The sequence below is a fragment of the Myiozetetes cayanensis genome, unplaced genomic scaffold, assembly GCF_022539395.1.
Source record: "Myiozetetes cayanensis isolate MyiCay16 unplaced genomic scaffold, myiCay2020 scf2-11, whole genome shotgun sequence".
NCBI lineage: Eukaryota > Metazoa > Chordata > Aves > Passeriformes > Tyrannidae > Myiozetetes > Myiozetetes cayanensis.
This window is the reverse complement of record NW_026087411.1, coordinates 47,183,466-47,197,183: the sequence shown is the minus strand read 5'-3', so window position 1 is coordinate 47,197,183 and position 13,718 is coordinate 47,183,466. Positions and strand designations below refer to the sequence as shown.

The window sequence follows — 13,718 nt, the reverse complement described above, 5'->3', positions numbered from 1 at the left end:
TTCTCACACCTGTTGCCTATTAGACACAATCCATCAATTACCACCCTTTAGGGAGCTGGCATGTGCTAGCATCATGGTTGATACAAGTAGGATAAAAGATGTCTAGCAAGTTCTGTGGTGGAGTTTGGGTTAGGGTAACCTTAACTCTAAATTTACCCCAAGCCTAACTCCTACTTTTGTCATATCACTTACCAAGGAGTAACTATAAGTCATAATGGCTCTTCCAGACTCTGTGAGATTTACTGGGTCTTAAGACATTTACGACCCATGCATTTCATAGTCACAGAATGGTCTGGGTTGGAAGGGACCTTAAAGATCATCTAGTTCAAACTCCCTGCCATGGGCAGAGCACCTTCTACTACACCAGCTTGCTCAAAGCCCCATCCAGCCTGGCCTGGAATGCTTCACAGCTTCTCTGGGCAACCCGTTCCACTGCCTCACCTCTCCCACAGCGAAGAATCTTTTCCTAATATGTAATCTAAACCCTATCAGTTTAAAGCCATTTCCCTTTGTCCTATCACTGCATGCCCTTGTAAGAAGTCCCTCTCCAGCTTGTCCCCAGTGTGCCCCATAGTCCTCTGTTTGCTCTCCAGGGCAACCTAGAGCCCCCTGTTTAGGCTTTGGCCATCTTACAGCCGCTCTGTTTTTCAGAGTGCCCCTCAGCTCTCTGTTAGTCGTTTACACTCAGATCTTCAGTCTACACTCTGATACCTAAGCCCAACTCTTAACCTGTGTTTGAGCTGAATAATTATGGAATGAATTTCAGCTGTAAAGTGGTAATGACTGAATGACCATCAGGAAAAATTGTACTGCCTGAAAGTGCTACCAAAGCTCATCCCTGAAGGGTTTTTGTTATGGCTCATATAAGTATATAGTTAGGAGATCTGACTCCTGGGTACACAGAGGCTCTTTTGTATGTTGGCGCATGTATCAACCACATAAACCTCTCTAATTTGGTTTATAAATCCTAGGTTGTTGGGTTCTGTTAAATGAATGAATTGCGAGTTCTTTACAAGTTTCTTTCTGCTTCCAGGAACTGGAGATATAAGAACATGAAATTATTCAAAGATTCAAAAAATATGTAAAATGTAACACTGCTAACTTCCTACACAGAGTGTATTTTCAAGTGTATTAGTATATTCAGTTTACATCCACTGCAAAGCTGCTCTGTCCACCAAGCTAGTACCTGAGAAAAAATTTTTAGGACAAATTATCATTTATGTCATTTCTTGCCATATATTCAGCTTATATTGAAATTAAGAGTATCCATGTTGCCCATAATGTCTTTACTGTCAATACTAATTTCTAGTCCCAAGATCTGTTCAGGCTCCATGCTTTGCTATTGTAGCCCCCTTGGTCAATGTCTGAATAGTTAAACTGGTTCAGAAATAGCTTCTCCATCTCTTGGCAGTATCTGATATAAACACTGCAGCACTCAGCAGGCATGGGGTTGCACTGTGCTATTCACCCTTCCTGTTACTCCTGAAATCACCGAGGATAAGCTGTGCTTGTGACCTTGTGACCTATTCCCCTCAAGGTCAGGTTTCACTCGGCTGCCCTGGCCATGTAGATGGTGACCAATGGTGCTCCAGGGCCCAGCCATGAAGGAGATGCCGAGTGAGTGAGGGAGGTCTCACAAACCAGCTGGCCCATTGAGACTCAGAGGGCGGGGGGAGGCATACTTGGGTTTGGATTGCATTTACACTGTGGGCTGCAAACACAAGTACCAGGTCAATCTTAAAATGTTACTCATATTTATGTTTCATTTGGGGGGAAAGTAACAAGTTGGGGTTTTTTTCAGAGGTAGCTTGAAATTTTTGGTCCCATAGGTGTTGAACATAAGGGAGATTACAACTTAAGTGAACAAAAAGCGATTAAAAGTTGTTTCTTGATCCTCGAAAGTTTTGGTCCCATGGGTGTTGAAAGTAAGGTAGATTACAACTTAAGCCAACAAAAAACAGTTAGAAGTTGGGGTTTTTTCACTCTATTCCTTTCCTAACTTTATTCTGACCCTCCATTTGGGGTCATTTATTTCTCACATCAGTTAGTAGCTCTTCCCATTTGGGGATTTGGTAGTTTTAGCGAAACATCTAAAGGAGAAGACCAAGCAAACTCTCTCCTTTTTTGGCTAAGAATGTTTGTTCTGCTAACATCTGAACATAAAAACAACCTAATACTTTGGGCAAAAGCAGGGGACATCCTCAGGGGATTTTTCAAAGAGTTTATCTGCTCCTAAGCTTGTTTGAACTTTTCAGGGTACACTGTTTAAATCTCAAGAACAGCTTTTTGGTTTGCATCAGTGTTTGGTGGTTTGGTGTGGTTTTTTTTTTTCTTTGTAGAGTAATCTCAAGATAATGTTTTTACCTAGAGAAATGGATGTATGAGACTAACTCAATAATGGGCTACTTTCTTTGCTCTGTGCTTTCCTTCTTTCTTGCACTAGTTTTTCTTCCTCCCTTCCTTCCTCCCTTCCTCCCTTCCTTCCTCCCTCCTTATTTCTTTCTCTTTCTTTTCTTTGTCTCTTTCCTTCTCTTTCTTTTTCTTCCTCACTTTTTTTCTCTCTTTCTTCTTCATTCTCCTCTGTCCTTCTCACTTTCCTGTTTTCTCATATTAAAAATATTAAAAATTACAAATCAACTTTTATTTTTTTTTTAGATGGCATGTGGTGGCACAGTTCTAAATTGAGATTTTTCCCTTGGATTTTAACATCCCCAAATAGATTTCCTACTCACTTTGTGTTTGTTTGTTTAAACTAAGTCTCTTGGTATTGTAGCAGCTCAGGACAACTTTCCATACCCTGCCATTCAGTTCCCACAAGAGTTAACTCCCAGGCTTTCAGCTAGATGAGTTAGCCAGTTACTGAGTGATGCCATTTGAAGCTCAGCCTCAGATGATGAGCTTGGGACTCTTTATTTGGCATGCCTCAGACTTTTGGAGCAATGGGAGAACTGCACACTTCTTTTTGAGGGAGTCATGGTCACAGTCACTATTTGTTCTCCCTCTTACCAAAGGCAAATGGTTGGAGAAGGTAACCTGCAGCTTCTTCAAGGGAGTTCTTCAACAGCTTCAGGGAAATCTGAACAGATCATGGATGTATCCGGAAGGAGAGGGTTCTTTCCATCCTTATCTCTGAAAGCTCTCATGTGGGAATGACCTTAGTAAGTCAAGAACTTTTTCCTTTTTGTTTTACTATCCAGAGAGAAAATTACTTTTATACAGTGATAGAAATCAAGAACTTTCTTGAGTATTTTCATACTTTGAGCCTTTTTGTTCCATCTTTTTTTTTTTTAGTATTTTCATTATTTTTTTCCTTCTTATTTGTTTTAACTCTTGAAGTAGACAGCTTCTTTTCTCCTTTTCTCCTGTGAAACTTTACTATACTTCCAGCAGCACACTGTTTGAGCTCCTTGCCTCTGCAGTGTTTGCAGAACATTGGTTTTGGGAGGGTTGCCACTCATTCTAGTCACTGTATTTACTTGTTGTATTCATATTAATTTCTCTACCACATGCCCAGCTATGTTGTTTGTTTCCTTCAACTATCTCAGATGGTGGCAAGGTCAACATACAGGTGGGATCACAATAAACATATTTGTGGAGGTTTAGATGCCAGCAAGCCCTAAGGCTTCCCAGGTTGTTTGCTGAATGCTCTTTCTTAGACTATGATATCTTAAGAAGCTGTTTTGAAACCAGGAAATGCAAGGATTATGAGAGAAAATTTATGACTGGGGTGAATGGCTCTGTTTAAACAATCATTGCAAAAGTTGCCCCAGTAAAACTTCTTTACCTTGTATTTGATGTTCTTATATGGGTAAATTCTCATTATGGCATGTAAATGAACAAAGTTGCTTATATGAATAAACCAAGTCAGCTAGGCAAGCTTATTGTCAACAATAACTCCCTCTTAACATCAGTAAATCAGCAAGGGTCTTAAATGTGGTTGTATATCATCACAGAGGTAGCTGGGAAGTTAACAGGGAAAGGCACATGTCGTATTTGTATGAAAAACAGCTGAAGCCAATGCTACTAATTCTCCATTATGAGACAAAAGGAGACATACAAAAGGAGAACTCACCCCATAATTCATCAAGGCAACAGTTAAAACCATTTTAACAATGGCAGGGAACATGAACAACTTGTGATGATGATGATGACCATGATGTGATTAACATCTCCTTATGATGGATTAGATTTATAATGTTCACAAGACACCTGCAGTTGTGCTAAGTGTTCAGAGTGTATAAACATGGTTAAATTGTGTTATGTTGTGATAAATGACATTGTAAGTGGATAAAAAATTGCTCTCTCAACTTCCCTCCACCTCTGTACTTGGGGGGGAACACAATGCTGAGTAACTACATACTATTTTGATTTACTTATTAAATCCCTTTCTGGAAAACTGACGTCGGTATCAATTTTTTTCTTTAAACAAAAAACCTATGAGCCAAATTCAGTTGAAATACATATGTTTAACTTAAAATTAATGCCATTAGCCTCAATTGAGCTGAATAGACCTCTCTGAGAACAACCTAGGGCTGTAAGAAGAGCCACCAAAGCTATCTGTGATGACTGTATCATGAAACTTTGCAATGTGATTGAGACATTGCTTACCCAAGAGCTCTTTGAGAGAATCTCATATGCTGACCCCTATAAAGAAGGAAGCTCAGGACTTCTGCTAGCATGATGGGCTTAGTGATCCTTAAGATTGCCAAAAGTAGTTCTAACTGGGTTTCAGCTAGCATCAGTATATCAAAACTGGTTTTTCTTTTGCCAAAACCTTCAAGTACAACCAGAAATTGAGGGTCCTCAGAACAGAAAGAAAAGGGGGAGGGGAGGAGCACACAATGCTCACAGTGTATTTTTATACATATTTACAGAAGGAAGAGCTGTGCTATCCAAACTTGAGCTTTCCCCATGGATGAGTCAAACATAACGTTTCATCCCAGCGAAGGCACAGAGAACATCTCAATGCACAGAAACATTTCTACACAGGAAAGGGTCTGGGAGATATTGACCCCACTTTGGGTAATTATGATCATCTCCTTCCTGGGTTTTTGTGAAAATGGAATTGTCCTCTGGTGCCTCTGCTTCCAGATCAAAAGAAACCCCTTCACTGCGTATATCACGCACCTGTCCATTGCTGATATCTCCTTACTGCTTTGTACGTTTATTCTGTCAATCGAGTACATTGCCGGTTTTGGATTTGCATATGGTTTTTACTATTATATCACCACCACACTATCTATCATCTTCCTTCTTGGCTATAATACTGGCCTCTATCTCCTGACAGCCATCAGTATTGAGAGGTGTCTGTCTATTGTTTACCCCATCTGGTACCGATGCCACCGGTCACAGCACCAATCGGCAATTGTGTGTGCAATCCTGTGGACTCTGTCTTTCCTGATGACAGTAGCTGAATATTTAACATGCAAAGACGATTCAACAAAGGAAAAATTTGACAACGGTAACCATTGCCAAGCACTGCTCATCTTCACGTGGATCCTGACTTTCATGATCTTCATTCCTCTAATGATTCTGTCCAGCCTGATCTTGGTTATCAGGATTCATCGTAACTCCCTGAGACCTCATTCGTCAAAGCTCTACATCATCATTGTGGCCACAGTCATTGTCTTCCTCATCTTTGCCATGCCTATGAGGCTGTTGTATCTTCTGAATTACCACCACTGGTCATCTTTGCTCAGCCAGCAGAACCATGTCACCATCGTTCTCTCCACCGTTAACAGTAGCATCAACCCCCTTGTTTACTTCTTTGTAGGAAGCAGCAAGAAGAAGAGGTTCAAGGAGAGCCTCAAAGTGGTTCTTAGTCGAGCGCTCACTGATGGGTTGCGGCCGAGAAGCCAGGAAGTTGGCATGAGTTTGGATATAGCTGAAACAATTTTCTAAATCTTAGGGGCCAAACTGTAGGGGCAAATAATTGGATTTGGAAAGTCTAATAAACCACTGCAAAACTAAAAGTATTTTTCTTCCACAGAATGTAAAAAGCAGTGGCGAAATGGTATTGTTATCTTTGGTGGTTGAGCAATGGAAAAATATGGACTAGAATAAAGATAACTTTTGTTTGTATTTTTTTTAATTATTCAAACACATGCTACATCCTGATGTGACTATGTCAGTCAAAGATACCACAGTGGAAAAGAGACAAGCCAACAGAGAATATAAAAAAAAAGGACACAGAAATCTGTTATAAATAGTGTGACATTTATACAAGCACCAAGCACCCATAAATGCTATTGAAGTCATCAGGGCCTGTGTGTTTCGCATTTTTAAAAGTCAAACCCACTAAACACAGGACTCACGTTACATACTGGCATTTAGTTTCAACTGTTTCCAGCTTGTTTAAGTGCGCAAAAGAGCTGCTCCCTGGGGGAAAACAGAAGAAGAAATCCACGTATGAGACTAAGTCCCCATACATAGCCAAGTACAAATGGCGTAGGTTTGGTCTAGCCGGAAATCAAAGTATATATTAAATAGTCTAACTCATCTTCCTTTAAGGAGCTACTTCAGAGTCTGTTTTCAAAGTATATGTTACACAATTTCCAGTGACGTCAACATGTCTCTGGGTCCTTGGATAATTTGGTACCTGACACACAGGAGTATCTGCCAATATAGGGATGTTGTCAACTCACAGAGGGCTTTTGCCCTAATTATGAGGGGTGGGGCCAGCTTATCCCCAAAATGTCAGTGTTCCTGTAGGTTTAGTTATTCAAGAAGCCTGTGAGAAAGTCAGTCCCAACATCTGTTTACTTAGTATTTATCTGTTCTCCGGAGAATATATATTCCCCATGCATCTTTCTGTTTTATAAAAATTTGTTTTAGATAAACAGAAAAAAGAAAGGTGTGCCTCCCACAATGAATGGCTGGGGCTACACCCCAGGCCCACTGTTGCAGCTGCTTGTCTCCTTCTGTTGTGTGCCAGGGTACTGGGGCTGGTATTTTGTGGAGTTTAATTCTCAGGGCCACTTGCCCAACTATAGCCAAGCTGCAGAGTGCAGAGGAAGACAACAGCAAAGAGGGGATGGGGCCAGGTGTCAGCTTTAGCACACAGAACATGGGAGGTCTGGGCAGTCAGAGTGCTGTGGCACTTTCAAAGAGACATGTCTTTGCTTCTGGCCCCTGTGGAGCTCCAAATTCATCAGGAGCTGAGACCTCCCATCACAAGCAAAAGCAGCATCCTCAGCTTCCCGCCAAGTTTCCATTGGCACACTTAATAGCTAACTGGGGAAAGAAAAATACAACCTACCCCTCCTTTGTTGAAAGATTGCCAGTCCTGGAATAAGGAAGATGGTAGTTTCAGGCCAAGGATTGGATGGGAATTCATGTAGAGAAGAGATCTCAGAAAGATAAATGTCCTTTCTGTGCACGTGCCCCTCTCTCCTTACATTAATGTGTTTCAGTGTGCCACTGCAGAAAAGATTCGGGGAAGAAAGAGGTTACTCTTGTGTCTTCCTGAGTCTCTCACTCCATTAAGACCTTTATATATGACAGTCCTTCCACTTGTCCCAGTTTTGTCCTTGAAACTTTAACCCCAGGCTTGTCAGATTGATTCAGGTGGTAGATGAGTGCAGTCTGCTACTCTCTTAGGGCAGAGATCTACTGTACTGCTGGAATGACACATCAGCTGAGCAGCTCCCCCTTGCTGATGGTGAGTGCAGGATAGGGCAAATAGGTCTGTGGACATGTTGGGAGGGACAAGGAGGAAAGAGTGACTGTGATGTCCACATACACATGGCATGGGTGTGCATAAACCTGCTGGGAGCTGGGGGACTGTTGTGAAATTTGTCAACCCTGACAAATGCCATAAATTTGAATACTAGGATAGGACTAGCCCCCCCCACCCCCCCCAAAAAAAAACCCCAGACCCTTCTGTAAAGCCATTCCCTACCCTTACCTCAAGACTCCTTGCAATAATCACATGAAGAACCAGAGAGAATGGCAACATTGCAGGAAGCATGTTTAAGACATGTTTCCACCGTAACCACACATGTAACTCAGTTCTCTCAAGCGTGCTTCAGGTGACATAAGGCATATTATTTACAGTATTTAAACATACTCAGATTACTCTGCCAGGTTTGGGTTAAGGGTCACTATGCATGCAGCCAGGGCAGTAGAGCTGAAGATGCAATAATATGCAGCAGGGCAATCTGGATGCTTATGAGCTGAACAGGTGCTCTGGGACTTTTGGCTTCTTACCCTTTTTCACCTGTGCCTGCCATGCCCTCAAATGTTTCAGATTTTGGAAAAGTGTCCATAGATCTGTTCATACAGCAGACAAAATTAACACTCAGCATACGATGAACATCCAGAAGGATGAATAAGAATGAATATTTACAGTTGAAAAATTATTAATGTTTCCCAGTCCACAGATAAAAATAACTTAGGGATGTTATTTCTTCTTTATCACAGCACCTGATGACTGCCCTCTGTGCAGACAGGCTGCAGTGTAAGGGGAAATAATAAGCATATGATTCCGTGATTTAAAAAAAAAAAAAAAAAAAAAAAGCAAGACAGGGAAAATGTGACAATTTGTTGCACAGCGAGGATGTGATTCTCCATCAGTTTGCATTTCTAAAAATTATTTTCATCTGTGGAAGAGGCTGAAATAACATTGTGCAGATCAGATGGTATAAACATACTGTAGTGGTATAGAACAGAAAAGACTGTCTTGTGGGTAAACTACTAGCCATGGAGTTTAGAGATGTGGGTTCTATTTTAATGCAGTATTGGTATCTAATTTTTCGGTCCCTCTCTTTCCTGCCTATAAAATGATGGTACATTATTTTGCTCCCAGTGTAGTGCCTCCACATTTACACCATAGATGCTTCAGAACAGCAGCTATCTCTTGGTTATCTCTTGTAATGTCCAGGGCAATAAGGACTTAATTTTGCGGTGCAGTCAAGACATGGAGTTATTCAGGGAAGTCATGCCCAATATAGCACTTACTTTGTAAAAACTCCCTTTACCAGACTTCTGTTCTACTTGATACTAATGAGTGTTGTGCAATATAAAAGTATAGCTAGAAATACAGGGAGAAGTCACTTTCCTAGGCACAGAAGAGCTTTTGCTCTGGTAGCTATGCCCTGGATGAAGAGCGTGATATGGAGCAGTTTGCTGTGCAGGTTCAGGCCCAAAATGATGTGATGAGTTTATGTAGCAGCTTTCCTCCATAACTCACAGACTTTGTGAATGATCCTTGTGACAACAAGGGCAGAGAGGTGAGGAAGAAGATATTGCCCAGTTTACTTCTGTCCTGGAGCATACCCTGGGAAATCCTCTAAGGGAAACAGAAATGCTTCCCAGTTGTACTAGTTGCTGCTGTAGTAAAAAAACCTCCCTTGCACCCTTTCCTAGCCTGAGAACAATCTACAACTGCACAACATTCCTCGGTAAAATGCCTCAGGTCACTTTGTGGGGTGAGGATAAGAGCAACAGTTCAATTGTGGGGTTTGCGGGGTTCTCAAAAAAATCCTAGATAGATCGCCCACAAAGTCCAGGAGCCTGTGATGTCTGGCTCTTTATGTACACTGGCATTCCTTCTCAAGTCCTCCCACTCTGCCAGTCCCAAGGGGAGTGTAATACACACACTGGGTTTTGTGAGCAGAGAGAAGAAAGTATTTTTATGAATAGTCTACAAATAGATGTAAAACTTTTAACAGCTATGTGCAGAAGATGAAGTGAACACCTTGGTGTCACTCTTCTTCCTCAGAACAAAAAGATATTCGCTTAAATGCATTGGAGGAGGGTGCTTTATGCTCTATGTCATCTTTGGTCTATCTGGATTAATTTTTTGACTCAAAGAGTGACATATGTGTTTCAGATACAACTTTTTTAATATTATTTATAGGAAAAAAGTTCTCTTTGTTACAAGTGAAGTATTTCAGATGAACACATACTCAGTTACATACTACAGCAAATGTAATTATTTTGTGAAAATAAATACATACAACCAGTAATTTTTGTTTTGGTTAATACTGATTTTTTTCTTTATCCCTGGGCTTGGCCTGGAATGGACCTGCCCTTAGCCAGGGGACAGGCTGAGCCTGTCAGACCAGTGTCTGAGCAATAAACATCTCTCTTTCTAACCTTGGCATGGTTGAGGTCTTCTGTAAATATAGCTCTATTCACTACCTCTATCCTTTATTATCTGCTCTCTTTTAGCTCTTTTATCTGCTAGTATATACAGCATCTCAATACAACACTGGCCTCTGTTTCTTAGCAGCATTCAGTGTTGAGAAACTTTTATCTGTACTTTTCTCCATCAGATTTCATATCACCTCCCAAAGCATCATTCAGCTACTGTGCATGCCATCCTGTGGCTTCTCCCTTGTTTAATCCCTATAGCAGAAGACTTTAGGCCTACAGCACAGCTATTTTAAGTCCTTGGGCAGTCACAGTAACATATATCCATCCATCTCTCAACTTTTCGTCCATCCTGAGTTTCCCACTGTGTTCTCCACTTATACTTCCTTTCAGTTTGCTCCTTGGCATAAGACTTGTAAAATTCTGCAGAGACTGGATGCCTCCTACCCTGTTTACTCAGAGTCACTGCAGCCATTATGTTCTTCTCTTGGCCACGCTTGTGAGATTATGTACCTCCTGTAGCATTAGGATAACAAAATGCTGCCAAAAGGATTGAACAAGCTTTCACCATCATCAAACACAGCACCAGTCTCCTCATTATTGCTTTGTGTGGAGTTGCAAGAAAAGTAAGACACAGAAAATCCCTCCAAGCAGTTTTATGAAGCCTTCAAAGATGAATTACCGCTAGCTTGTCAGAAAGCTCCAACACCTTTTCCAGAGACCATGCTCTGAGGCTTGAGCACACATTAGAACATTGTGAAGGTTAGAAGTTAAGATAAATAATATACAGAGAAAAATATTTTTTTCTTGTTTGGCGCAAACCTTCTATCCTTTTTTGGATGAGAACATACATGGTATTTCCTAATATTACTTTATTTCAACTGCTAAGGAAATAACTGTCTGAAAATGTCAATATTTATTACTAGTAATTTTTCCTCCACAGTGCTTATTCACTTCAGTAAGGGTGAACTGTAAGATCTTCTTCCCCATTAAAACATCTATCATGTCTTTAAATGTCATGTCAGTACATGAAAAAATGCCAGAAAACCCTTCAAAACAATGGTCATTCCATGTCAATCTGATGAATATTTCTTAACACATTCACTATAATATTTATGTATATTCTGTTCATTTAACTCTGGTTCTGACTGAAAAATAGGCAAGGAAAATCTGGATTACTTGCATTGACTCAGGTAAAGATATTACAGATCCAAAACAGTGCAGTTTGGAGATCTCCTTCTTGTCTTGTGATCTACATGTCATATTATTATGATCTAATGTGAATCTCTAATTGAACCATTTATGCAATACTGTTATTTGGCATTTATCCTCTAATGGCTTATCTGGGTCTTCATATATGCACTGATACTTATTTTTCTCTACCTTATCTCCTTCAGCAACTTGTGAATATAAAACAAACAGGTCAATGCCGTGTCTATTATTAAAAAAAAAGATTGTTACTTTTCTTCTAAATGAGTTATATGTAACCTTGTTTCTTACACTTCTACTTCAGATACCTTAAAATGTTTTACAGACAAATGTAATGGAAATAAAATGCATATTTAAAAGACATTTAATATTGGCCTAAATGTATTTATGAACGTGGCTAGCAAACAAGTTATATGCACGGACAGAATATATAAATATATCATCAGAATATATCAATAAATTCTAGCAAGGCAGACTGATAGAAGAATCACCTGAATAAAAGTATACCACATATTTTAGTCCTCCACAAATAGCATATTATACAAGAAATGTCTTGCTTAGCTTCTTTCCCCTGAGAGGACTATGAAGAAAACGTAGGTTGAGCCTTGATGCTTTAAACTAAACCAATTTGATTATTTCTCTGCTGTGTATGACGTTTGTTAATTTTTAAGTGTGATGCTGAAGATGGCACTTTGATTTTAGTGTCCTTCAGCTACATGGGAAAGAAGTCATACTACATAGAGCCAGGAAAAATGAAGCAGTACAGAAATTTATCAGCAAAGCGAAACAAGGAATTAATTCACTGCTTCCCATGTGCAGGCAGGTGTTCAGTCATCCCCAGGAAAGCAGTGTAACAGTGACTTGGGAAGACAAATGTTGTCACTCTGAACATCCTCCCCCTTCCTCCTTCTTCCCCCAGCTCTATATGCTGAGCATGGTGCCATATGGTCTGGGATATCCTTTGGGTGAGTTGGGGTCAGCTGTCCTGGCTGTGTCCCCTCCCAATTCCTTGTGGACCCCCAACCCACTCACTGGTGGGATGAGGTGAGAAGCAGAATAGGCCTTGATGCCGTGTGAGCACTGCTCAAAAATAATGAAAACATCTCTATATTATCAACATAATTTGCAGCAGAGATCCAAACCACATGTGAAGAAAATTAACTCTACTCCAGCCAACATCCACACAGTGAGGGGGCAGGAGGTTATTTTTTCCTGTTAGCACATGCTTCTGTGCTGAGCTGCAATTTACATTAGGATAACCATGTTACAGATGAGGTCCCAGATGCTGGAAAGTGAAACATTTCATCTTCAGAAGTTAAAATGTGATTGGAAAAATCAAGTTATTGGAGAGGAAAGCATGACGGATTATCATTTTTGGAAAGAGATGGCGATATTTTTGGAATTCATGGTTAATAATAACAGATAACAGCCTGGGAGATTGCTGACAAATATAAGTCAGGAAGGAAACAGAGGGGACTGTCAGAAAATTATTCTGAAATAACAAATACATTTGGGGACATTTTCATTTTGAAATCCTGTCTTGCAAGGCGGGACTGTGTGTGCTAGCACCACACTTACATCTGCTCTCTGGGAACACAGTGAGGTAGGTCAGCAAGAGCAGGTCCACATTACATGCTAGTCTGGTATTGGCATGAGCCACAGAACCAAAGGATGGTATCTAACTCAGAGAAGGCTGTTAACAAGAGACCATAGAGACAAAAGCTCGTGGGAGATGAACAGACCAAAGTGTAAAGAGAGACACAGAAGTAAAAACATGCAGGACTGGATAACAACATTTAAAACACAGAAGACTCACTCTTTTGCTCTACATTTACTGCATTGGTAAAGATGCTTTGAGGTTAAATTGCTCGTGATAAATTTCTAGTAGGTGCTTTAAATGAAACAGGATTAGCAGAGAAATCATATTCCTCTGACATACAAAGCTTTTGCTAGTGAAATTTCATTGACTACCAATGAAAGTACCACAGGTTTATTCTGGTGAAGTGGTTTGTATCTTACAGTTATTGCTCCACTTGGTGCTAAGTCCACTAAGTAACCCAGGCCCTAGCTGCTGAAGCAGATCCTTCATAATGACAAAATACTGAGTTCTGACCCAAGCATAAATCAGCAAGAGTCATATGGCTTGAAAATTAGACCAAAGATGTGAAAAGAGATGGAGGAATATAGAAAAGCTCTATAGATTTGCTCAAGAACAGCCTTGACTAAGGGTGTCTTCTAATCTTCTAAGCCAAAAGTACAAAAGTACAAAACAGTGCTCTTTTCAGTGCATACACCAAGTACAGCATGTAAGGACTTTCCCAATACTACAAAGATTTTAAGTAAAGTCAATGTGTTCAGACAAAGCTGATTTTTTTTATAGTTTCATTGAACATTATCAGCTAGATTAGGAAATG

The 13,718-nt window shown here is 40.3% G+C and overlaps 1 protein-coding gene across 1 annotated transcript; it reads left to right on the top strand.

Moving 5' to 3' along the window:
- The first annotated feature begins 4,911 nt into the window (after positions 1–4,911).
- On the top strand, positions 4,912–5,901 carry MAS1 (MAS1 proto-oncogene, G protein-coupled receptor). Its single transcript, XM_050315954.1, has one exon. It carries the CDS (start codon positions 4,912–4,914, stop codon positions 5,899–5,901), a length of 990 nt encoding a protein of 329 aa, XP_050171911.1.
- The last annotated feature ends 7,817 nt before the right edge of the window (positions 5,902–13,718 follow it).

Bases quoted from the DNA above. Each gene is read 5' to 3' on its own strand.
- MAS1 (XM_050315954.1), top strand. From the start codon at position 4,912: ATGGATGAGTCAAACATAACGTTTCATCCCAGCGAAGGCACAGAGAAC.